Source organism: Trachurus japonicus, chromosome 11, assembly GCF_045865225.1.
Source record: "Trachurus japonicus isolate A0001 chromosome 11, Traja_1.0".
NCBI classification, from domain to species: Eukaryota; Metazoa; Chordata; class Actinopteri; order Carangiformes; family Carangidae; genus Trachurus; species Trachurus japonicus.
This window is the reverse complement of record NC_140917.1, coordinates 33,531,896-33,557,650: the sequence shown is the minus strand read 5'-3', so window position 1 is coordinate 33,557,650 and position 25,755 is coordinate 33,531,896. Positions and strand designations below refer to the sequence as shown.

At 40.2% G+C, this 25,755-nt stretch overlaps 1 protein-coding gene across 1 annotated transcript; it reads right to left on the bottom strand.

Moving 5' to 3' along the window:
- Window positions 1–6,643: 6,643 nt before the first annotated feature.
- LOC146979186 (uncharacterized) lies at window positions 6,644–14,391 on the bottom strand. The gene is made up of 6 exons (XM_085790425.1): window positions 14,271–14,391; window positions 11,866–12,097; window positions 9,836–10,728; window positions 8,363–8,417; window positions 7,037–7,190; window positions 6,644–6,936 (listed from the first exon to the last, which is right to left on the bottom strand). Exons 2-6 carry the CDS (start codon window positions 12,056–12,058, stop codon window positions 6,801–6,803), a joined length of 1,431 nt encoding a protein of 476 aa, XP_085646551.1. The 5' UTR covers window positions 12,059–12,097; window positions 14,271–14,391; the 3' UTR covers window positions 6,644–6,800.
- Window positions 14,392–25,755: the final 11,364 nt, after the last annotated feature.

The window sequence follows — 25,755 nt, the reverse complement described above, 5'->3', positions numbered from 1 at the left end:
TTAAATCAAGCCGGAAGTGTTGCGATTTGACTATAAAAATAAAAGCCCAATTCTTTTTGGTAATAATATAGAATAAAAATAACATCGATTTTGATTTAAAAAATGATATTCTTCCATTAATAATAGCACATTTCTGGAAAAGGAAGAAATAATAGATTCTGTACTATCTGTAGCTACTTATTGCAATTTGAAAGTATAGGCTACTGTTAACATCAAACACAGCCTACCCTAGAAGAAGATTGGAATTGATCAAATTAATTTAACAGAAACAAAAAATGAAGAAAATAAATTAAACAAATCCTAGGTCTCAGTATAATCTTTTGGTTTACTTTGCAGCAGAAGGACGTCACATTATACTACTGTCTTTGCAGATATTAGTAGGCCAGTGTCCTAATCAATTGATGAACTATGATGTAGGCTATTGTAGCCTATAAAACAAAGTAATGAAATAGAACTGCAACATTAGATAATCAGACCTAATATCCAGTTTTATACAGTAATCTAAAGTATTTAGGCAAACTGTACCCTATAGCCTACTACTTTGTGAGTGCTGTGTTTTATTGTGAAAACTGATACCGGAAAACGTGTTGCAATCGCATCTTGAAACACCGAGTGGATCAGGAGGAAGAAGATGTTTTTTTTTTTTTTTTTAACAGACCAAAAAGGAAAGAGAAAAAGACTTTAAACGTGAGCTGCCTTAATCCGATCAGATTTGTATGCTGAAGAGACGAGTCCAGGCTCAGGGAGCGAGGACGTTTGTTCCCTGTTGTGTTCATCTCTGAACAGACACTATACTTGAGATTCACTGCGATAAAAAGCTCCAATCACAGGACTCCTCTGAGGCTGAGTGTTAAATACCTGAAATACATGCAAACCCTGCATGTCATGCACAGACACGTGTTCGCGGCGGAGAGTTTGATCACACACTGTGACCACATTACTGAGCTGAACTAATGGTTTGAATAAGTGCAGTTTGCATTTTCAGGTGTTTAGGCCACTGGTGGAGAAACAAGAGGGTTTATTTAAAGGCTTTATATGAACATGTAATGATTCAGGGCTTTTTTTTTTTAACTAAAAACCTTTGTCAACAAGTGTGATAACCAGGAGTAAAGATGCATCATGGGGCTTTAATGAGTGTTCAACATCTCACAGACATATTTTTTCATTTTACATGTAATATAATACTCAATCCTTTTTATTTCTGTTTTGATTTACCCTTTTCTTTACCGTGTGTGGTTCTCCATGATCTGCAGGAGGTTTGAGAGGATAGAGACGACATACCGAGGCTGGAAGATATGGGATTCTTCATCGTCACCAGACCGTGCTGTTATCAGGTATTGGTGAAGATTTGAAAGATTTCCCCAGATGTGAGGGCGTTGCTGTCTCTGTTTGCTGATCTGTAGAAGTCACACACGACTGCCACTCAAGTTGTGTAATAGTTGTGGCCTCCCTTTTTTTTCATTTTAAAGGAGAAATGTGCAAGTCTGGTTGCTTTGCAGCTGTGTTGCTAACCCTCCTCCTGCCCATGTGCATTCGTTTGCAACAAAGCTGGCGAGAAATCAATCCATGGAGCAGTGGATAACATTATATATAATTTAAGATGTTATGATGTGTATATTTGTGTAATCTTATCTGTCATAAACAAGAGAGGGCACATGAGACAAGAGATGGGTCGGAGGCTCTGATCTTACAAGGTTGGTTTTCAGCCAGGAGATGCTAGGCCGAAGGCAGAGAGCCTCCATTCTCCCTGGAACAAGTAACATCATTCATTTAACCATAGCATAGGTATGCTAAAATAAAAATACTGCACAGGTCCTCTTTAAAATACTCAAAAGATTGGTCTCCTATACCAAAATGTTGTATAAGCCTGATACAAGTGAGGATGTTCTCTGTTGAACTTTGGCATTCGGATCCGTCCTTTCTGATGCACCTGCCGATCTTTTGATGCTAACAAAGTTTAACTAAACACAAGATCGAGTTCCACCCAAAACAGGAATCTGCACCATGAAATACAGGACACGCAACACACAACTCACAACAAACCCCGACAGAGCAGAGGCCCTGAGGCTATGACACCATTAAACGTCAGGATGCATTTATGTATGAATTAAGCAGATGAGATGTACGTTTCCATTCTTTATCTTTTGAATACATTTTTTTAACATTTGAACCCACAGTGAACACACACAATGGACAGAGCACCTGTTTAGACAGTTAGTTATACAAACTGACTGAGAGACAAGGGAATCGTGTCCAAAGAGCTTAGCCTGCAGACACAAAGGAGAATGGGTGGAGGAGCCAGACTGTCAGTGGTGTACTAGATATGAACGTTTGCAGAGAGTGAAGGCAAAGCAATACCGCAAAGGTCATAGATTGAATAGCTTAATAGTCTCATCAAGCACTGTCAGATATGACAACCAGACCCTCTTTGTGAGGTCTGTTTACAATAATGAACTTTTTAAACATGGGGGAGACGGAGAGTGAAACTTTTTTGTTGTTGTTGTTGTTGCAACCATGCTTTAAGAGACTGTTTTTCATGGGAGAAGAGGGCCATTGTCCTATCAGAGTGACATGATAGAATCAGACTGTGTGAAATCCATACTGTTTAGAAAACCAATCAAATGTATCACACCAGAAGACGCACAGCAGTGAAGAATCCGTCACATATCAGATTCAAAGATATCACTTTCAGGATAGTGCAGTCTATAATAGATCTTTAATTGAATTTATCTAAATCTGGAATTGATGGGGCAGCTCATTATATTGATCACAGTCTCTTCCCATAGGTCGTCTGACACTGTAAAAAAAAAAAAAAAAAAAAAAAGTAGTTGTTTGCGCAGGACAGAACCACCTCCTCTCTCCAGATTTTCTGCTGACATAACCTTTTTTACAGGCGAGAGCTTCATGTGATATCACTCTTCTCATCTTACCCCTGACAAAACAGCAAAGTGTTGTGTATTTCCAAACTATTGTAAGGTATATGAGCAAAGGTTGAAGGATGGTTTGTGTTTTTAGAGTTGTATATTCCCTTGAGTTCTGGTTTGCACTGTTTGTGATATTTCAGGAAATTGCTCCAAATCAAATTCAGCCCGTGGATGACGAAAAAAAAAAAGCAAAGAAAAAGTAGCTCTGTATCCCAGTGTGTCATCACATTCAATTTCCACCAAAGATCTCCTTTGTTGTTTGGCTTTGTAACAGCAGGACTGCCTGTTACATAACCGGTTAGCCTGAAGCAATGGTGGGAACTGGCCCTGGGGTTTGAGCCCAGCTGAATGTAAACTGCAGTCTGTCCACATATTTCCTCACTTTCACCTCTGGAGTGCCGAAGAATGTAACAGTCTCCAACAGGACAGCTGAAGGCATGTACAGTACTTACACTACTGAAGATATGGAGGCCATACATATAGTAAAGGAACAGGAACACAATCTGATCATGCAGTAATCAACTTTCTTCTCAGAATAGCAATCTCTGTAAGTTCCCTTTAACAGATGCCTGAGTAGTAGTATATACATGTATATATATGTATATATATATATATACACACACACATACACATACACATACACATACACATACACTTAGAATTAGTATTGTATTGTTAAGTACCATTCCTTAGTTACAGATACTTTATTACTCCAATAGTTTATCTGAAATTAATAATATAATCAGGAGGTACAGTGGGTCATCCATAATGAGAAGGTTGATAGCTCCTCCAGTCGACATGTCAAAGTGTCCTTGAGCAAGATACTGCACCACAAATTGCCTCTGATGGATCACTGGTGTGTGAGTATGTGTGTATGTGTGCTCTATGCATGTGTGAATGTGTGAATGTGGTTGATAGTGTGAAGCGCTACTAGTTGACTTGACTGCAGACAAGACGAATACTATAAAAATGCAGCACATTTGTTCTACCTCCTGTAAATATAAACTTCCTGAATCAACTGTGACTATTTACAAGAATAGGCTATTAAATATTTGCACATACTACATGTTTCCAGTTAAACAATAAAATACAGCAAGAAACTGTAAAATACAAATAATTTAATAAATGCAAACAATAACATGACCTTTGGAATGAAGCTTCTGCCAGAGAATTATTGCAAATTTACAGTGAAATGTGTGACAGTAGAGAAGCAGTTCCTATAAGCTCTGGGAAACTGCACTGATAAATAATTTAATTCTGACAAGAAGGGTAAAAAAAAGCAAAAGTTTCAAAAACACTAGTCACTGTGATAAGGCAGTGATAGGAACTTATATGTTGCCACCACCAGGTCACAACTTTCAGTTCAGCTCTGAACATTAATCACCATTAATATAAAAAGTGTTTTGATTAATTATTATTTGGCTCCATGCCTTAGAGGTGTCAAACTCATTTTAGTCCAGGAGGCACATACAGTGCAATTTCATCTCAAGTGGGGTGGACCATTAAAATAATAGCCTGTTAACCTATAATGACAACGATAAACCTTTCCCTGTTTTAAGGGGGGACCCTACAGGTGAATAGGATAAAAAATTGAACTAACAGATATCACCATGAAACTTCCCAAGTTTATGACTTACATTAAGACAAATATTTTTTGTATTACAAGTTAAAAATTTTATGTTTATATAAATGAGGCAGTATCTAATGAAATATGCACTAATTTGCATAGAACCAAAATCTGAACAATGGATAAAGCTCATTTGAAAATTCTTGTTTTATTTTGTTGACATATTAGAGTCAGAAGTTTTTACAGAGGGGATCTCTTTATATCACTCTGTAAATGAGAAAATACTGTCACCAGCCCTAAAAAAAAAAAAAAATCAAATTTTGCAATGTTTTTAGGAATAAAATGTTGTATAAATCAGGCTGTGAATTATATATCAACAATCCCCTCTGTAAAAACGTTCAGAATATAGACAGGAATAAACCTGGAGTCTGAGGAAAAACTCATTTTGAGAAAACTGCTGTAAAATTCCATAGATTGTTAATGTAAATCATACTTTTACGATTGGTTGCGGATACGGAGGAAATGGCAATTTTTGAAGCCTACACTGTAAGAAAAAATTCCGTTAAAAAACGGATAAAGTCCTGGCAGAAAATTACCAGTAACTTATCCGTTAATATTACGGACACTTCTGTGAATTCTAAAACGGAAAATTCCGTATATTTACAGTAAATTCTCTGTTCATTCACAGACGCTTCTGTTAGTCAGAAAACGGATAATTCCGTATATTTACAGTAAATTCTCTGTTCATTCACAGACGCTTCTGTTAGTCAGAAAACGGATAATTCCGTATATTTACATTAAATTATCTGTTCATTCACAGACGCTTCTGTTAGTCAGAAAACGGATAATTCCGTATATTTACAGTAAATTCTCTGTTCATTCACAGACACTTCTGTTAGTCAGAAAACGGATAATTCAGTAGATTTAAAGTTGATTTCCTTCTTCACTGGAAGGAAGGATTTAGAAATTATTAAAAATGTCTAAATGAAACATAAAATTTCAATAAAGTTCGTTGCGACTTAAATAAACATGTATTTTCTTCCACTCTAATGCTAAAATACAATAACAAATGGTATCCATCACCAGACCAATGTAATGAGTTAAAATAACACCACAGCAACATGATCAAATACAATCACTACAACATATTTAAATTGCACATGTTTATTTTTTTATGCCATGAACGATTTTGAGACATATGCATAAAGGTTTTGCTTGCTTTAAAACAAGTCGTTCAAGAATTATTTTAACAATATGAAAAACAACATTAAAAGGTTTCAGACTTTTTGCTTAAAACAGCAACAAACAGAATGTTGTTAGCACTTAACAGACTTAAACAATATTTCAATTCATTTAACTACAGTGCAAAGCACCATTTAAAAAGTGCTAATTTTGTAGACGATAAACAATGATACAAAGTTTTCAAGAACTAGGTTTTTGGTGCAGTCTCAGCATGAACAGTCAGCATTATTATCCAATAAACAGCCCAGTCACTTCATCACGACTTCAATTTAAAGATAACAGCACTTGGTAGAGGCCGCAGGCTAATTTTAACTTCTACACACACTTGTTTTAGCTGCAAGTATGTGTGAAGTCCACCTGCTGGCACCTTTATTTCAACATTTTACTGTATTTCATTTTTCTCATTTTGCCAACAATATGTGGACCAAACAAACAAATCAATTATTCAAAACAAAAGACAGATTAATTGATTATAGCTGCTGCGCAGCGATGGGTTGGGTCCGGGCTATATTTTGGCAAATTTAGGCAAATTCTGAACAACAAACAGGAGAATAGGAAGACAGGACACACCAGTTAAGGATTGAACCCGCGACCTCTGGAAACAAAGGCCGTTGTCTATCACACTGAGCTACTTGGCAAGTGGCAGTACTATGGTGGCTTCACAAATTGAGTAAGCCATTCACTGTCGTGCAGACAGATTTGAAACCACTGTAAAAAGAGGTAAAATTCTGATATGTATTTGTCAAACATCTACTGTGACTCTAAGATTTTGTACATTTGTTTCACAAAGACCATCTGGTATTTTAGTCAACTCCCTGGTTGGGTCTTGATCCCACATCCTCCAACACCAAGAACCAGCTCCTAACTCAGTGAGCTAATTATCTGGAAGTGAGCTGTGTGTCTTCTCAAATAGACTCGGGGAGTCTAATATTGACCCTAATAATGAAAATAACCTATTAAACAACACTGTTCAAAGTGAAACTAGTGTGAGAGGCATGACTGTGTGTGTGTGTGTGTGTGTGTGTGTGTGTGTGTGTGTGTGTGTGCGTCACTGGAGCCTCCATTTCCTAAACTGCCAGCCAAGGATTTTCGAAGTTATTCAGTCCACACAGGAATTTAAGCAGTCTTGGAGGAATGTGTTGGTGTTTGGTGCCCTTCTTCTCCGCCTTCGACCCTCTCTCTGGGTTTATTCCAAGGAAAACTCTTAAAGAAATAGATATATATTTTTTTAGCTACACAAGTAATGAAATTAATTAAACTGAAATATGTTCTATACATAAGACCAAGACAAAGAGTTGCTTACCTTTGTATGAATTCCAGGGTAAGCGAGAGCTCCTTGGGGTATTTTATGTTCAGCACATAAAATAAAGAGAAGGTGTAGCTGAGGGCCACAATGAGTGAACTGACATGGCCATTCACAACTTCCTGGTCCACAGCAACTTTGAATCTTTGATCACCTTAAACATATAGATATTAGAAGATAGAAAATATTAACAAAAAAAGAAAAACAATGCACATCCACTTCAGAAAACGACTGCAAACATAATTATTTAAATCACTATACTCCAACATTTTGATTTGCTAATGATCACTTTCAGTTTTTGGTAATAAGTAGTAGAGCTGCCATAGTTACACTAGTATCATGTTTACACAATCATTGTCATGCCTGTTCAAGCTGATCACTAAGTACAATGTTTGTGCAGCAGCAGAGCGAGTTTCTGCAAACAGAACAACAGACAGGAAGAGAGGAAGAGGAGAGAACAGAAAGAGACAAAGAAGAAGAGAAAGGGAAAGAGGAGCAGGAAAAAAGGAGGTGGAGGAGGAAGAGAAGGAGAAATACAAAGATGATAGCAGGAGGGAGAGAAGAATGGTTGGAAAGAAGGAAAAATAGAAGACAAGAGGAGAAGAAGATGAGAACAAGGAAGGAGGACAGCTGGGAGGAAGAGTATAAAGAAAAGGTCAGGAGGTCAAAGAAGAAAGAAATAAGCAGGAGAGAGGAGTAAAATTAGAAGTGTAGGGATGGTTAGCGGGAGATGGAAGATGGTGGAGGAAGAAGAGAAAGAGAGAAGGAGCAACATGGAAAGAAGGAGAGGGGGAGACAGAGGAATAAAAAGGACAAAAAATGAGGGAAATGGAGGAGGATGGCAGGGAATAAAGAGAAGGAACAGATCAGGAAGGAAAAGATGGAGAAATACAACAGAAGATGAGGAGCTGAAGGAAAAAGAGGAGGAAGAAGAGAAGGTCACAAAGGATGGGGGAGAAAGAGAAGATGAGCAGGAGAGTCAGGAGTAAGAAAGGAGGAAGAGACAGAGGATAAAGAGAAGAAACAGATTGAAGAAGAAAGTGAGAGAGAGGAAGAGGAGGAAGGAGGAGAAAGGAAAAAAGAAGAGAAAGAAGGAGAAATGCAAGGATGGTTTACAGCAGGAGGAAGGGGAATAGATGGAAACACAGAAAAGGAGAAAGAAGCAGAGGAAGATACAAAGATGAGGAAAATAAAGATGATGACATTCTAACGACTGTCGTTCAGGAGTGGCCTTGTGTGACTCAACGACGGTTGTTGAGGAGTAAGAATAAAGAGTAAAAGTTAAATCCATAACATGCATGCCATAATATTATACAGACTACATACCCATGATAAGGATGCAGGGGGTGCTCGGGATGCTCAGTCCTGTTGTTGCTGTAGACTCCTGTTGTTGGAAAATAAAATATTGAAGAAACACTGAATGTCATGAACTATGTTTCCAATCTATACAGTATTTCCCATACAAATATTTACATCATATATGACTAGGTCGTAGTAACTACAATAAGCCTAAACCTCAAAATTCATTTTTAGCTATTACAAACTGATAATCCTTGTATCAAGAGCTCTGTCAGAGCAAAAAGATATTTTGAGATGAAAAAGAGAAAAATTGTTGTTTTGCGCCATTAAACAGTTATTGTGTACCTTTAGAACCCTTTGTTTTTCAGATCATGAATACTCAAACATATTTCACCAAGAGAGGGGAGGGGAGGTGAGAGGGAAGGGGAGTGGAAAAGAGGAGTGGGGACGGGAGGAGAGAGGTGTCTGTATGTGTCCTGTCTGTCTGTATGTATGTGTCCTGTCTGTCTGTCTGTCTGTCTGTCCGTCTGTGTCCTGTCTGTCTGTCTGCTGTCACTCTGTCTGTCTGTCTGTCTGTGTCCTGTCTGTCTGTCTGTCTGTCTGTCTGTCCGTCTGTGTCCTGTCTGTCTGTCTGTCTGCTGTCACTCTGTCTGTCTGTCCGTCTGTGTCCTGTCTGTCTGTCTGTCTGCTGTCACTCTGTCTGTCTGTCTGTCTGTGTCCTGTCTGTCTGTGTCCTGTCTGTCTGTCTGTCTGTCTGTCTGTCCGTCTGTGTCCTGTCTGTCTGTCTGTCTGCTGTCACTCTGTCTGTCTGTCTGTGTCCTGTCTGTCTGTCTGTATGTGTCCTGTCTGTCTGTCTGTCTGTCTGTCTGTCTGTCTGTATGTGTCCTGTCTGTCTGTCTGTGTCCTGTCTGTCTGTCTGTATGTGTCCTGTCTGTCTGTCTGTATGTGTCCTGTCTGTCTGTCTGTGTCCTGTCTGTCTGTCTGTATGTGTCCTGTCTGTCTGTCTGTCTGTCCGTCTGTGTCCTGTCTGTCTGTCTGTCTGCTGTCACTCTGTCTGTCTGTCTGTCTGTGTCCTGTCTGTCTGTGTCCTGTCTGTCTGTCTGTCTGTCTGTCTGTCCGTCTGTGTCCTGTCTGTCTGTCTGTCTGCTGTCACTCTGTCTGTCTGTCTGTGTCCTGTCTGTCTGTCTGTATGTGTCCTGTCTGTCTGTCTGTCTGTCTGTCTGTATGTGTCCTGTCTGTCTGTCTGTGTCCTGTCTGTCTGTCTGTATGTGTCCTGTCTGTCTGTCTGTATGTGTCCTGTCTGTCTGTCTGTGTCCTGTCTGTCTGTCTGTATGTGTCCTGTCTGTCTGTCTGTCTGTCTGTCTGTGTCCTGTCTGTCTGTATGTGTCCTGTCTGTCTGTCTGTGTGAGAGGGGAGGGGAGGAGGCAGCAGATAAGGAATTAGATTGATCAGGAAACAAACCAAGTAAGTGGGATATTACTGATCTCTTTGGAAACCTACCTCACTTTGATAGAAAAGCAGATCAGGCTTTTCCTTAAAGAATTTTGCAATTCCTGAGATCAGCTGTACTGGATCTTCCCCTGACATCTTCATTCCATTTGAGTCGAGGAAGTCCTTGATGCTCTTTCCCTTTTTGGACATTTCCTCTGCCATCTTTGTTTGCACTGGTAAGCCAAGGAGGGTAGATGTGTGGTCAAACAGGTGAACAGCTTCAAAAAGGAAGGGCCACTCTTCCAGTACTGTTTTTACAGTGCTTCCATTGTTGATCATTGCACGCTGGATGGAATATGTTTCAGTCATCAATTTGCGAACATACGACTCCTGAAGATGGTGGGTTTTGAAGCCACTTTTCAAGTCTTCTTGTTTAGACTCTAGTTCTGTTATGTTCTCGATAGCAGGCTGCCACTCCACACACCCATAACGATCTGAGAGTGTGGACTTTCTCCTCACTGCGTCTTCACTCTCTGCTGGCCTCGTTCTTGAGCTGAAGGTAAATGGCCTACTAATATTTTCAAGTCTATTTTCTAGCTGTATGAAGAGAGCATCATATCCTGTTCCAATGACTTTGTTTCCATTGATCTCTCTGTCTTGAAAAGAGCAGGGATATTGTTCTACAATCTTCTTGGCAATCTCCCGCAGCTTTGCTCTTCCAGGCCTTCCACGCCCTTTACTGAGTACATCGTCAATGACTATACGGACCAGCTCTCTTCTCTCTTTAGGCTTTGGTCTCTTCTTTTCACTTAAGGCAAGCATAAGGTTTGGGGGCATTTTGTGCCACGGTACAGCAGTCTCCCGGGATGGAGAATCCTCCATGGGACCAGGTGTCGGAGGTGGATTTTGGGGCAGATGGACATTCTGTTGCAGAGATGTCGAGCCAAGTACAGCTTGTGAATCTACGGACAACATACATCACCAAAAATTAATGAAATTAACAATGTTACATTTATATTTATGCTATAAGCTATAACAATCCAGGTATGGTATGAATAAATGCATGTCACCAGCGGTATGTTTTACAAAACGACATCACATTGGTTAAGCTAATAAAGTGTTATGAACAAGCTGAAACAAAACTTGTCTGAATGTACTCAAACTGTTTCTCAGCTAGGTTTAGAATTTGCCAACTTTCAAGATTTGTGTTAACGCTTGACACAATATTTTGATGTCATGAATGTATTAGGTATTTATTGTCATTTTATATTTGTTTCCAGTGAGATATGACAGAGAGTATTAACCCTCCGGTACCCTTAGGGACATTTTTGTCCGATGAGGGAAATTGTCACTCAATTTTTGGCCATAACTGCTTAGAGGAACAAAAAAAAAAATAGAAGAAAAGAAAAGAAACAAGACCAAAACTTACACTGCATCCAATACACATCAAGTGATCATAGGCCTGGTTACTAGGTAAATGGCGCCATCTAGTGGTGCAGTGTAAAGACGGCAAACTACCTCTTCTGAAGAGGAGAAGCCACTATGATTGCAGAATGCATGTTTTTTTTGTTTTGTTTACTGTTATAGCCCTTCAATAAAAAAAAAATGTGGTTGTCTATGGGACAAAAATGTCCCCTAAAGGTATAAAGGGGTGCAAAATTGAAAAACTGAAACTACAAAAAAAGTGCGTGGTCTTTCTGTGTGTGTCCTGTCTGCCAGTCTGTATGTGTCCTGTCTGTCTGTCTGTCTGTCTGTCTGTCTGTCTGTCTGTGTCCTGTCTGTCAGTCCGTCTGTGTCCTGTCTGTCTGTGTCCTGTCACTCTGTCTGTCTGTGTCCTGTCTGTCTGTCTGTCTGTCTGTCTGTCTGTCTGTCTGTCTGTCTGTGTCCTGTCTGTCAGTCCGTCTGTGTCCTGTCTGTCTGTGTCCTGTCTGTCTGTCTGTGTCCTGTCTGTCTGTCTGTCTGTCTGTGTCCTGTCAGTCTGTATGTGTCCTGTCTGTCAGTCTGTCTGTGTCCCGTTTATCAGTCTGTCTGTGTCCTGTCTGTCTGTGTCCACAGACAATATCTGTGGGGGAAAAAAATCAAAGTAACTTTAAACTTACCTGCAGTGAAAGCTTGAATTAGTCTTCTACGCTGAATGGGGGGCAGAATTCCATCGACATCCTCGGTCTTGACAAAGTTAAGGTCATCTACACTGTTAACTCCAATCGCCTCCAGTCTAGCCATGAGTGAGTCCATTACATCATTACTGAGCAATGGCATAGCTTTCTGAATCAAGTCTTTCACAAGCTCCATAGTGGCATATGTTTGAGTGGGATGAGTAACCTTGCACCTCTGTGGTAAAAAGAAAGTGGAGCATAATCATTAAGCTTGTCAAGACTTTCACAAATGAGCTTTTCTGAACTATTTTTGTCCATTTCATAGACGCCAAGCTCAGGTACCCAGCTGGCAGTTTTCTCCCGCAGCAAAAGCAGAACAGTTGTTTCACTTTTGATAACAATGCTCGCTATTTCCCCCAGCTGTAGTTGTCTTTTGGTATATCTCTGTATCACAAGCATACCATTTGCATATGATGTGCCTTTAACTTGTAGTTTATCTGTAACAACTGAGTTAGATGAGTCCAGTCCAAAGTGTGCAACTGCTGCCCTTATGCCACCATCATAGAGCTCTGGATAAAAGGTAGTGGAGTCTGACACCTGAACCTGGGGGCTGAAAAAATTGCCCTGACTCTGATAAGCCTGAAAGAGCTGATGTCTATCAGCGAGTGACTTAGTGACATTTCTGAAGTTTTGACTTGACCTGATACATCTTTTGAAATAGCTATGCTTACTTTCAAAGCGCATGGTCCAAGTATGTATTAGTGGACCAAACTGTAGACTCAAATCTGCATAGTGAAGAAGATAATGGTGTTTTGGTCTCAGTTTTGAATGCGGGAATAACTCTTGCCTCATTTCCACATACTCTTCAGTTAGTACCTTCATGTACGCAATCTGAGACTCTGACAGGCTAGGTGCACAGACAAATTCGACTAACTCCCTCAGAAGAAGTACCAGCTGCCAGATAGCATTGTCAGCATCTTTAATTCTGTCATGTACCAAAACAGGCAGGAACCGCAATAGCCACCTGTTTTGGGCTGCATGGCCTCCAAGCTTTGTTCCTTTGTTTGGAATAGCATTTGGCTTGTTGCTGCTTTCACCTGGAAATAATTTGAGTCTGTCATTTAGTGACTCGTAACTTAACCACTTCTCTTTAGTTAAGCACTGCAAACACATTGCCAGGTCATAGTCCACAACACCCTCGAACAAGTCATGTGCCAAACAGGGCGGCAGTCCAGGCTGGCACACGTGGAAATGTGAGAGTTTGTTGAAAACACTGTTGCCTTTAATGCCCTGATGCATGGTCACTTCAGGGTGACTCTCCAAAAACTGCACAGACTCATTATAACCAGCAGGATCTCGATGAGTGAAAACTGTGAGAGGGTTAGACAGAAATCCATCTCTTGTGACTAGACAGTATCTACAGAAATACTCAGCAAAACTAAAATTTTCTGTAAACCTACCAATCATGTGGGAGCCCAGGTTATCTCCCATTATACATGCAACAGTACCTCTGTATATCTTATCCTCAAAAGATATGCCATTTTTCTCCAGCTCACACAAGTCTGACACAAGCTCACTGAAAACTTTATCCACTCCGAAATATTTACAGTCATTCTCTGTACACAGCAGTACCAACTGGATTTGATCAACAGTTGATCTGAGGTGTGGAAGGAAATTTCCAAGAGTAAAGTACACAGCTAAAACTTTGTGTTTTTTCTTGGCAGATCCAAGAGGATTAGCCACCTCGAAAGCGTCTTGAAAAAGCATCACCTTTAAAGAATCTGGGTCTGTGGCAAACATTGCATTAGATCTAATAGCATGCCCATCAGTGAAATCACGAAATGTACTATCTTCAACAAGAAGAGGGTTACAACTCTGCTGAGTTTCACTTCCCTTTTTGAGCAGTGCTCTGAGGCTGTCCAGTAACGGAATGTAATGATAGTGTCTCCTCTGCCCTCTATCATTGTAGCCAAGTGTGACTTCAACAGGCTGAACATAGTTAAAGTGTGTCTTGTAATACTGCAGCCTTCGATGGTGTGTAGTTAAAGGCCCACTTGCATGTAAGGCCTCGTGCATAGGGCTCCGCTCATATACACTCTTCCCCAGACATCTTAATGCTTCTGTTGGAACACCATACTGTTGAAGTTCTTGAGCTAGCACATCTATTGTATACTCTTGTTGAATATCCTGAAGTGTTTTCATCTCATTTGCTATCTCTGTAATTGTGGAGGCTGGGACTAAATACTTTGTCTGCAAACCCAAGTAAAACAGAGCTAGATTTTCTGTGAAGGCATCTTGCACTTCATCACTCTCGGCAGCCTTACTTTGCTCTACATCAACATCCGTACTTTGGTCTGCATTACTCACATCAATTCCTTCAGGTATATCCTCTGCATTTGCCCTCTCACCTGGAAAATACTGTTCTGCAGCTTCACAGAGATGAACAGGTGCTATTTGGATGGCACTCCACCCTCTGTGACATCTGGAAATATGAGATGAAAAGGATGTCTTTACATTAAAAGTCTTAGAACATCCATCAAAGGGACACGTTACAGTCAGACCCTCTTGTATGTGGGCACTCAAGTGAGACACAAGCTGTTTAACATCGGCATATTCTCTGCTGCAAAAATTGAACGAACACTTTAACTGCACAGACACACTCCTGTTCCAAGTTTGTCTGATCCCTGTGCCTGGGTGTGTTCGTGACATGTGAACAGCAAGGCAGTTGAATGAGGAAAACCTTCTTCCACAATCTTTATGGCCACATGACAGAAGTACATTGTTAAGGTGTCTATGTGATCTACAGTGCCTCAGGTAGTCAGTCATTGAGACACATTTAAATTCACACACATTACAAGCCAACATGGTGGCACGGTTTAACTAACGGCTAATGGCTTGGCTATGTTATCATTTTGACCCCTTTTCCACCAGAGCCAGTGCCTGCTTAGCACCAGTTTTTTGCTTTTCCACCGCCTAAGCACCGGTTCTTGGTTCTTAAAACTGGTTCCAGACCAGCACCAACTCCTTGCTGGGCCAGAGCTAAGAACCGGTTCTTCCAGGGGCTGGCAGCAGGGTTACCTTAGCAACAAGACCAGCGCTAAGATATCGATGTAAACACAGTTGGTTGAAGCTAACTAGCTGAGCTACAGGCAGTGGCTAACAGCAGCTAACGCTCAGATGAAAACATATCGCTAACAGCAGCTAACGCTCAGATGAAAACATATCGCCGTCAAAAACAGGTTATCCCCCATTATGCATGCAACAGTACCTCTGTATATCTTATCCTCAAAAGATATGCCATTTTTCTCCAGCTCACACAAGTCTGACACAAGCTCACTGAAAACTTTATCCACTCCGAAATATTTACAGTCATTCTCTGTAACTTACCAGCTTAGCACCAGTTTTTTTGCTTTTCCACCGCCTAAGCACCGGTTCTTGGTTCTTAAAACTGGTTCCAGGCCAGCACCAACTCCTTGCGGTGCGGGGCCAGAGCTAAGAACCGGTTCTTCCAGGGGCTGGCAGGCAGCAGGGTTACCTTAGCAACAAGACCAGCGCTAAGATGTCGATGTAAACACAGTTGGTTGAAGCTAACTAGCTGAGCTACAGGCAGTGGCTAACAGCAGCTAACGCTCATATCAAAACATATCGCCGCTGCTTTTTCCCTCTTTTTTTCCCCAGCCGGGTTTAGAATGAGAGTTATCGCTAATTAAAAGCCCCGGCTTCCATGTCGGGTTAACGTGTAACGTTAACGTAATGACCGGTAAAAAAAAAAAAAAAAGACAGGTTAACAGGCTGGAGAACACGTTCCGGTTAAAACTAACCGTTAAATCAACGTTAAGCTAATTTGTTATTTTAGTTAGAAAATAATAATAAAACATTTACCACAGAAGTGCAATAAGGCTTTCCCAACTCCGAAGACGAGACGATAGTTAGTCGAGGATAAACCGTTAACGGCGGTTGGTGGCTTCCGCTTCTCCCACAATGCAATGCGTCCTTAACAAATACGGTGAAAACACCCGTAAAAAAATATTACGGAAAATTCCTTCACATGAACACGGTACTTTGTGCCGTAAAACTACGGACTTTTCTTACAGTGTACATCATTGTTCAGGAGAAGGAGAGAGAGAGAGAGAGAGAGCTTTACAATGATAGGCTACCTGACATGGCATGGGTCACAGTAGCATGTTAATGTGGATTTTCTACTATTTCTTTACACTTTTCTGAAAGAATTCATATTAAGGAAGAAAAGTGGCCCAAAATCTCAAAATTGATCAGTGCATGAAAAAACAGTGTTTTTGCCTTTTGTGTCTCATACGAACAACCTAAAATATCTTGAGAAAAATATCTGCAATTTCACCAATATGTCTCTTCTTGCCTCAATGTCATTTTCACATTTGGCAGATTCATCTCGTGGACCATACTGAACCCTGTGGTGGGCCCGTTTTGACCTGCGGGCCGCATGTTTGACACCCCTGATTTATAGCATTGGATGTGGACTGCCAACAGTTTTCAGATTTTAAAGTGGGCCATGCATTGGAAAATATTGGTAACTGCTGAATTAGTGGGTGATTTGTGTCAGAGGATGAGCTCACAGTGGTTTGTATAAGACAAAACACCCTCGGTTGTCTACAGGGAGGCAAAAAGCAACGCATCAGATGAGATCGGCCCCCTCTGACTACACATTTCACTAAAACAACATCACAAACTGCAATTAAAAAGCAATTGTAGCTGTTTCCCAGCTGCTCATATAAAAGTGTTTGCAATAATTAACAGTTCTCTCCCACCTGTCCTGGAGGAAATTAGTTCACAGTGTACCAGACACTGGCAACTCTGATCCAATGATACAGACTAGATTTGGCTTCAGTTTTACTTTAGAGGCAGGATTTCATCAAAGCAACATCACTTATATCACATTTAAAAGACTGTCCCCGTTAAGATATGTAAACTGTTTAAAGTAGCCTACTGCTGCGGGAGAAATTAGTGAGTCATTTGTGCACTGGATGAATTAAAGGTATAGTTGCACATCAACAAAGAGATGACTCCTTTGGTAAGCTCCATGAAAGTCTTGAATTCAGGTATCTAAGCGACCAACTAGAACAAGAAAAAAAATGTGTTGAGCATGTTACTATCCATCATCTGCAAGATCTTCATCCTCTCACTCAGTAAACTGGGAGAATTTCTGAAAAGGTCACACACAGCCACACATCACCACTGGCTCTGCTTCTCTTCACAGTTTTAAATATAGACATGCGGCCTCCGATAAACACACATCGATCTACTGAGTTTGAGGTTTTTCGCTCCGTCACTCCCTCTCTCTGTCTGTTTATCTCTTTACAAATACCCACTTCCTGTTGCTCACCACACTCACTTACTCAATAGCTCAATAATTTCACTTTCCCATTCCAGGACCTTGTACAAGCTGACCTTTTTTATTATTATTATTACCGTTAGATTCACTCATTTATTCATTCATTTATTCATACTTTTTTCCTTTCTTTTTTCATCTTTTAATCTATCTTTTCATCATGACTCATCTTCAGTTGCACTTTTTATTACATGACTAACAACCCGTTCTGTAAGATTGTGTTATGCTGTGTGGGTGTGTGTGTGTGTAGCAACTTCAACCAAACAACTCCCTGAGAGGCTGAGGTTGGGCCTGGATGTCCGATGCGCTAAACAAAAACTGAGATCTCAAACTGAAGTTAAACCGTTTATTGGCGAAAAAAAAAGAAAAAGATTATCAACTCGTGCAAGAAACTATGACCAAAGTAATCACAGTCACCAACTGTCTCAGGAAGCTGGCAAAATTCCAGGTCGACAGGACCCTGTTGAACATGTTGTACCGGTCTTATGTTGAGTATGTGCTCACTTTTTCTTTTATCTGTTGGTTCCAATCCCTTAATATCAAAAACAAAAATTTACTGTCCAGAGTGGTCAACGTCTGCTGTAAAATAACTGGCACGGACCAAGAAACCCTGCAGGATATGTACAACATAAAGCACTATCTATCCTGTTTGACAGCTCCCATCCACTATACCAACAATTTGAGCTTCTTCCTTCTGGTTCCCTTTTCAGACTTCAACCAATCAAAACCAACAGATATAAAAAACTAGAAAAAGCATTTCCAAGAATGGAAATGGTGTGACTGCTGATAGCAACTGAACGCTGTTGCAGAATTAGCAAATAGTGCAAGCAGTGATCACCATACAAATGTTTGACCAAGGTCGGAATTGAACCCACAACCTCATGGTCATTAGACTTCCACTCTCGGATTCGAACCAGTGACCTTAGGGTTGGCAAACGGCCACCCTAACCCCTACACTACAGTGGAGTTGTGAAGAAGAGAGGTTGAGACTTTGATGAATGTGAGATTTTTTGTGAAAAAGTTAAATATTTTAAGAAGTATAAATAGTTAAAAAGAGAAAAGTAATGCCGATAAAGTTCAAAAAAAGCTGCACGTTTTGATATATGAATTGTTGAAATAGCACAAAGTATGAAGGACTAGAAGAAGACCGTAAAAAGGCGGAAGAAAATGGCCAAACAGAAGAACAATAGTGTGACTGCTTCAGCAGTCACACTAATAAAAAAAAATCCTTCATCCCATCTGCTGTCTCCCTCCTCAACTCTAAGAGGAGGAGGTAGCTCATTGCAAAGCACACTTTAAACTTTAATCTTATAGCACTTTGGCCATCTTGGTCCAGTTACAGCTCAGTGTTTTTAATTAGTGTGACTGCTGAAGCAGTCACACTATTGTTCTTCTGTTTGGCCATTTTCTTCCGCCTTTTTACGGTCTTCTTCTAGTCCTTCATACTTTGTGCTATTTCAACAATTCATATATCAAAACGTGCAGCTTCTTTTGAACTTTATCGGCATTACTTTTCTCTTTTTAACTATTTATACTTTTTCAAATATTTAACTTTTTCACAAGAAATCTCACATTCATCAAAGTCTCAACCTCTCTTCTTCACAACTCCACTGTAGTGTAGGGGTTAGGGTAATTGCTTGCCAACCCTAAGGTCACTGGTTTGAATCCAAGGGAAGAACTCTTGTTATGTTATGTTGAATTCTGCTCTCCTCCACTGCCTTCAATTGGTTACAGGTGTTTGTTATCTCCTTGATTACTCGTACCAGTTTGCAGCACATCATCACATTACAATGAATGACAACAGTCTTGGAAGCAGTGTGCTCTCTGTAGCCGAGTGGCAGAGTAAAGGCTTAGTGATCATATGGTCACGGGTTCGATTCCTGCCTCAGTCATTTCACATCATTGCTTGACTTTTGATTCCAATTATTCAGCTGTCATTGGACAGTCTTTGATTCCTCATAGTATAAAGCTCATTGTAACTCAGGTTCTCTGTGGCCATATGGTTAGTGCTCAGCCTGAAATTCACAGACATTTTCATTCTAAGTCATTCAAGCTTGACTCTCAAGCTTTCTTGATGTTGACAGTGTGCAGATCATTAACAGACAACAGTCTCTGCAACTGTGTGTGCACTGTGGCCTAGAGGCAGAGTGGAAGTCTAATGACCATGAGGATGTGGGTTCGATTCCGACCCTGGTCAAACATTTGTATGGTGATCACTGCTTGCACTATTTGCTAATTCTGCAACAGCGTTCAGTTGCTGTCAGCAGTCACACCATTTCCATTCTTGGAAATGCTTTTTCTAGTTAGTGTGACTGCTGAAGCAGTCACACTATTGTTCTTCTGTTTGGCCATTTTCTTCCGCCTTTTTACGGTCTTCTTCTAGTCCTTCATACTTTGTGCTATTTCAACAATTCATATATCAAAACGTGCAGCTTTTTTTGAACTTTATCGGCATTACTTTTCTCTTTTTAACTATTTATACTTTTTCAAATATTTAACTTTTTCACAAAAAATCTCACATTCATCAAAGTCTCAACCTCTCTTCTTCACAACTCCACTGTAGTGTAGGGGGTAGGGTAACTGGTTGCCAACCCTAAGGTCACTGGTTCGAATCCAAGGGAAGAATTCTTGTTATGTTATGTTGAATTCTGCTCTCCTCCCCCGCCTTCAATTGGTTACAGGTGTTTGTTATCTCCTTGATTACTCGTACCAGTTTGCAGCACATCATCACATTACAATGAATGACAACAGTCTTGAAAGCAGTGTGCTCTCTGTAGCCGAGTGGCAGAGTAAAGGTTTAGTGATCATATGGTCATGGGTTCGATTCCTGCCTCAGTCTTTTCACTTCATTGCTTGACTTTTGATTCCAATTATTCAGCTGTCATTGGACAGTCTTTGATTCCTCATAGTATAAAGCTCATTGTAACTCAGGTTCTCTGTGGCCATATGGTTAGTGCTCAGCCTGAAATTCACAGACATTTTCATTCTAAGTCATTCAAGCTTGACTCTCAAGCTTTCTTGATGTTGACAGTGTGCAGATCATCAACAGACAACAGTCTCTGCAACTGTGTGTGCACTGTGGCCTAGAGGCAGAGTGGAAGTCTAATGACCATGAGGATGTGGGTTCGATTCCGACCCTGGTCAAACATTTGTATGGTGATCACTGCTTGCACTATTTGCTAATTCTGCAACAGCGTTCAGTTGCTGTCAGCAGTCACACCATTTCCATTCTTGGAAATGCTTTTTCTAGTCTTAATTAGTGTGACTGCTGAAGCAGTCACACTATTGTTCTTCTGTTTGGCCATTTTCTTCCGCCTTTTTACGGTCTTCTTCTAGTCCTTCATACTTTGTGCTATTTCAACAATTCATATATCAAAACGTGCAGCTTTTTTTGAACTTTATCGGCATTACTTTTCTCTTTTTAACTATTTATACTTTTTAAAATATTTAACTTTTTCACAAAAAATCTCACATTCATCAAAGTCTCAACCTCTCTTCTCCACAACTCCACTGTAGTGTAGGGGTTAGGGTGGATGTTTGCCAACCCTAAGGTCACTGGTTCGAATCCAAGGGAAGAACTCTTGTTATGTTATGTTGAATTCTGCTCTCCTCCCCCGCCTTCAATTGGTTAGAGGTGTTTGTTATCTCCTTGATTACTCATACCAGTTTGCAGCACATCATCACATTACAATGAATGACAACAGTTTTGAAAGCAGTGTGCTCTCTGTAGCCGAGTGGCAGAGTAAAGGTTTAGTGATCATATGGTCATGGGTTTGATTCCTGCCTCAGTCTTTTCACTTCATTGCTTGACTTTTGATTCCAATTATTCAGCTGTCATTGGACAGTCTTTGATTCCTCATAGTATAAAGCTCATTGTAACTCAGGTTCTCTGTGGCCATATGGTTAGTGCTCAGCCTGAAATTCACAGACATTTTCATTCTAAGTCATTCAAGCTTGACTCTCAAGCTTTCTTGATGTTGACAGTGTGCAGATCATTAACAGACAACAGTCTCTGCAACTGTGTGTGCACTGTGGCCTAGAGGCAGAGTGGAAGTCTAAAGACCATGAGGATGTGGGTTCGATTCTGACCTTGGTCAAACATTTGTATGGTGATCACAGCTTGCACTATTTGCTAATTCTGCAACAGCGTTCAGTTGCTATCAGCAGTCACACCATTTCCATTCTTGGAAATGCTTTTTCTAGTTATTTATTGTCATCATTTGTCTATTGTTTGCTTACTTCAGTGTAACCCAGATATCTCAGCCCGCCATGTGACCCACTATTCCCTGACGACATTAATGATATCCTTATCAACACAAATAAGACTAAAGAATAACCCTGAAAGGGGAGCTATGCAGGTCCGGTCTCTTTTCCTCTGTTTTTCTAACCCTCCTCCTGGCCATGTGCATTTGTTTTCAACAAAGCAATCAATAGAGCGGTACATAATGTTATATATCATACGATGTTACAACATGTATATTTGTGTAGTCTTATCATAAATACTTTATTGTCAAGAGATTACAGGTTACGGGGCGTGTTTGTTTCATGGTGCCACATAGACGAGAGCTGGGACACCGGGTCAGAGGTGCTGATCTCGCAAAGTTGGTTTTCAGCCAAGAGACGCTAGGTGGAAGGAAGAGAACCTCCATTCTCCCTGGAACTAGTTACAAGTCATTTATTAAACCATCAAAATTACTCCGGAGCTGTTTAATTATAGTTTGTTTTTTTTTGCCTTTAATTGATAGGACAGTAGGGGGAGGGGGGTACTAGCAAAGTCCTTATAGACCATATAGGCACTATGCAAACCTTTGCTGCAGGCCCTTCTTCTGTCATTTTGTAAATGTAAAAGATGACTGCATGTACACAATTAAGGATGGTAAGTTATCAAATATTTAATAAAGACATCTAATAGAACCCATGTATTATACTGGTTTTCTGTATGGGTGTGTGAAACTGCATATGGTGGGGGCTTGGAGATGACAGGGGATATCTACACAATGTGCAGGTGCTTTGTTTTCTCTCTTAACTGACCAGTGTCCTGTGACATAAAGACAGATTTTGTTCAACCTGTTTCCCTGGTACAGCTACTTTCTTGTTTGTTTGTTTGTTTGTTTGCAGCCTACTTGGATTCTCACAGTAAATGAACAGAGCTGTTGTTGGGGGAGGTCCCTGATCGAGGGAAACCACTGAGGGACGGCAGCGCAGCCACGATAAGAGCTCGTCGAATTCTCTAAATGATAAGGAGTTTCGATGCTTCCTATCTTATCTCCTTAGGTCTACCTACAAAAGGAACCGCGATAACGCTGTCCCACAATTCCTTGTAGCAGCAACACCCTACCCATGTACAGTAAACGTACAGAGTAACATAATGGATGAATACCCTTACATGCATAGTTAACATTTTTATTATTCACAAAATTCCCTCAAAAAATCTCCAAAGCTCCTATTCCTTATTTTTTTTAGTTATCATTTTAATAATTAACTTTCTTTTCTTCACGTTATGTTATTTCAACATTAATCTTGCTTATTTTCCGTTTTTTTTTCATCTTCAATGATATCTGTATTGTTATTATCCCCTATGAGTAATTGATGGATAAATGTTCCATGTATAAAACTGACAACATCCTGTATGAGGAACTGAAGTGTCCTACAGCACTGAGTTTGTCTCTGTAATTATTTGTGAATAAAGAAATGGGGAAAATACAGCTGATTCTACATAGGCTACAGTGAAACTCTCTGAACACCACACTACAAAGAGCCCAGTAGCTCCCCCATAGATCCACAGTGGGGCAGTGTTCCATTTGTTTTAACCACACTGGCCACAGCAGAGAGCAGACTTCATGCAGAAATGAACTCATTTGATAGTTTTCACTCCTCATGAGCAGGAGAAGCAGTTTAGAAAATCGACAGTTGGATGTTTTATGAACACATTTCATGGTTCATTAACTGGGAAGATGTTTCTTGCTATTTATAGATAATGAGTCTGAGGAACGTTCTGAATGCATCAACCATCATTTACTGCAGAAACCAAGCACTGCTCATGTTCTGTGATCATATTACTGCCCTATGTTTGACATGTTACTCATGTTTGGTTAGATACTTTTCAATAACTGTAGATACTTTTCAATAACTTGATTGATATTTAGGAATGTGTGCAATACGAGGACAATATGAAGTGACACAGGGCCCCAGTGCCAGGTTAGTATGCAGGACCTGCCATTTCCTCTCATTTCTCCCATTTGACATTCTGCTGTAGTGGTGCAAATTCCCCTCACAAAATTTTGAATAAGATCACAAACTGACTGCTGCACAGTCTCCAGGGGAATATCTGCAACCTTTTGGTCACCTGGGACTCCCACAACATAAACTGTGGGTTAAGTTGTAACAACCCCCGATGCAAAAATTGAAGCTCAGTGCTTTGTAGTGAGGAGAACAGAAAATCAATATCACAGTTCAACAAATTACACTCAGTCGATGGGTAGATTCATTACTGGAAATGTATCTGTGTGCGTTTTCTTAGACACAGGTTTCATTTGCCTTTAATAAAAAAAGCGCTTCACCCCCTGGGAGTCTTTAAAGTGACGTTGCGTTGTGTGGGAAAGTGCTGCGTGGCTTGAAAACGACCGTACGGGGAGTGATTTTTCTCTCCTTAATCAGAGCCTTATTTAACCAGCAGGAAATACAACTTTTTAACTTTACTTTTAATTCACAGCCCCCGCGCTGATAAATCCACATCCTCTGTGATGTCTCAAAAGTACAGAATTAAACTGTGATTTCACTTCTTAGCTGGGTCTACACAGTCTAGGGAGCCGAAGTGGTGACTAGCAAGACACTTGACATTTTACTTTTCAAACCTTTGACTGAAATGGATAACCCATCGCTGAGTTACAGTCCTTAAAGCAGCACATCCTCTGGCCTAATTGGGTTGGATGGCTCAGCCAGATATCGAGGTGGCATTTGCCGGAGAATTCCCTCAGCTCCCCGATCATGAGCCCGGTGTGCCTTCGTTTATCAATGTCTGCCCGCTTTTGCTGAGTAGTTTGTTTTTGCCCTTCGCACAATATATCACCTGTCACATCTAATAGGACGTAGTATGGAGTACACAGAGCCCCAGCAGATCCCCAGGGCTCAGCTTTGTTTCCATTTCCACCATTGCCACAGATAACTCCTTCGATAGCTGCAGCAGCCCTCCACCTCTGCTGTGCTGGAGAGCTCTCTGTGTAGCTGGCATGGAGACAAACAGAAGCTGTCTGCAATAACCTGCATTGAAGTTAAAGCATTGAACAACTATGTCATTAAACCATTAATTAACTTCATAGATTCAATGGTAGGCTACAAGTGCGTTAATAGACCTGGAAATTACCATTCAAACTCAAAACTCACTTTTATTGTTTGAGATTTATTTGTGACAACAGAAAGCTGAGTCTCATGTTGGACATATACGGTGATAGAATCGGTGATAACAAATAACAAATAGCCTAACCAAACAAATGTCACAGTATGACATGGATGTGCCCTGGAGACTGAGAGGAGTTGTTATGAATCGGGTGGTTGGGTGGTTAATGTATGGTTTTCAGTGTATTATTGGAGTTACAGAGATGACAGCACACATGGTCGCAAACTGTGACTTTTATTATATTAATGTAGTTCATTGTGTGTTGTTTCTCATGATGAAAATCAAGATATTTGTTATTTTATCCCTTATAGCCCTAATATACAGGATCATTCTCCTGAAGTGGACACAGAGCCAGTTAAGGTTTTAGTAACGCTGTTTTTAAACTGTTACATGTGGTTTGCAGTCTGTGCAGTAGCTATAACACCTTCAACAGAGCAGCTCCTGAACTGTGATTCCTCACGACAGTGTTAGTGTGTTAGTGTAATTATGTTTACAGCCTGAATGAGTGTAAAGGTCACAAAATAAATGAATGAATGCCTCATCATCTGTCAAAGGCCATAGGCTTTAACCCTTGACGCTTGTAAACCTATCGACAATGCCTGCAATTAGTGATTATTTTCACTAGCCTACAGATTGATGATTCTCTTGAATGGTCATGTTTGATCTCTAAAAATATTGAATATAATTCCTGTTATGATTTCCTTATAAAGGTGGAGGTGACGTCTTCATTATTTTGTTGGTGCAAAACCAACAGATATTCACATTCTAAAACTGAGAAATAAGAAAAGCAGCAAATTTACACATTGAACAAATGTGCCTCAAAAATTAGCTACTTCAAATAAATTATATCAACTGGTTCCGTAAGCTCAAACAAGACATGATACAATAAGCAAAAAAACAACAACAAACCACCCCACATTTCTGTGATTGGTTGACTTGGCCTAATGACCTGTAGCTACACACTTATAATTAAAACTAATAAATTCAGTTTGTCACTTAATATTTTTTTCAACATGATGCTGAACTCTACATGTTAGCTGTTTGTTTACAAGCACTGGATGCAAATTTGCATCAATACAAGCATGTCGTCACTTTCAAATAGACCTTGTTGGTCCATGAAGAAACAATTGTG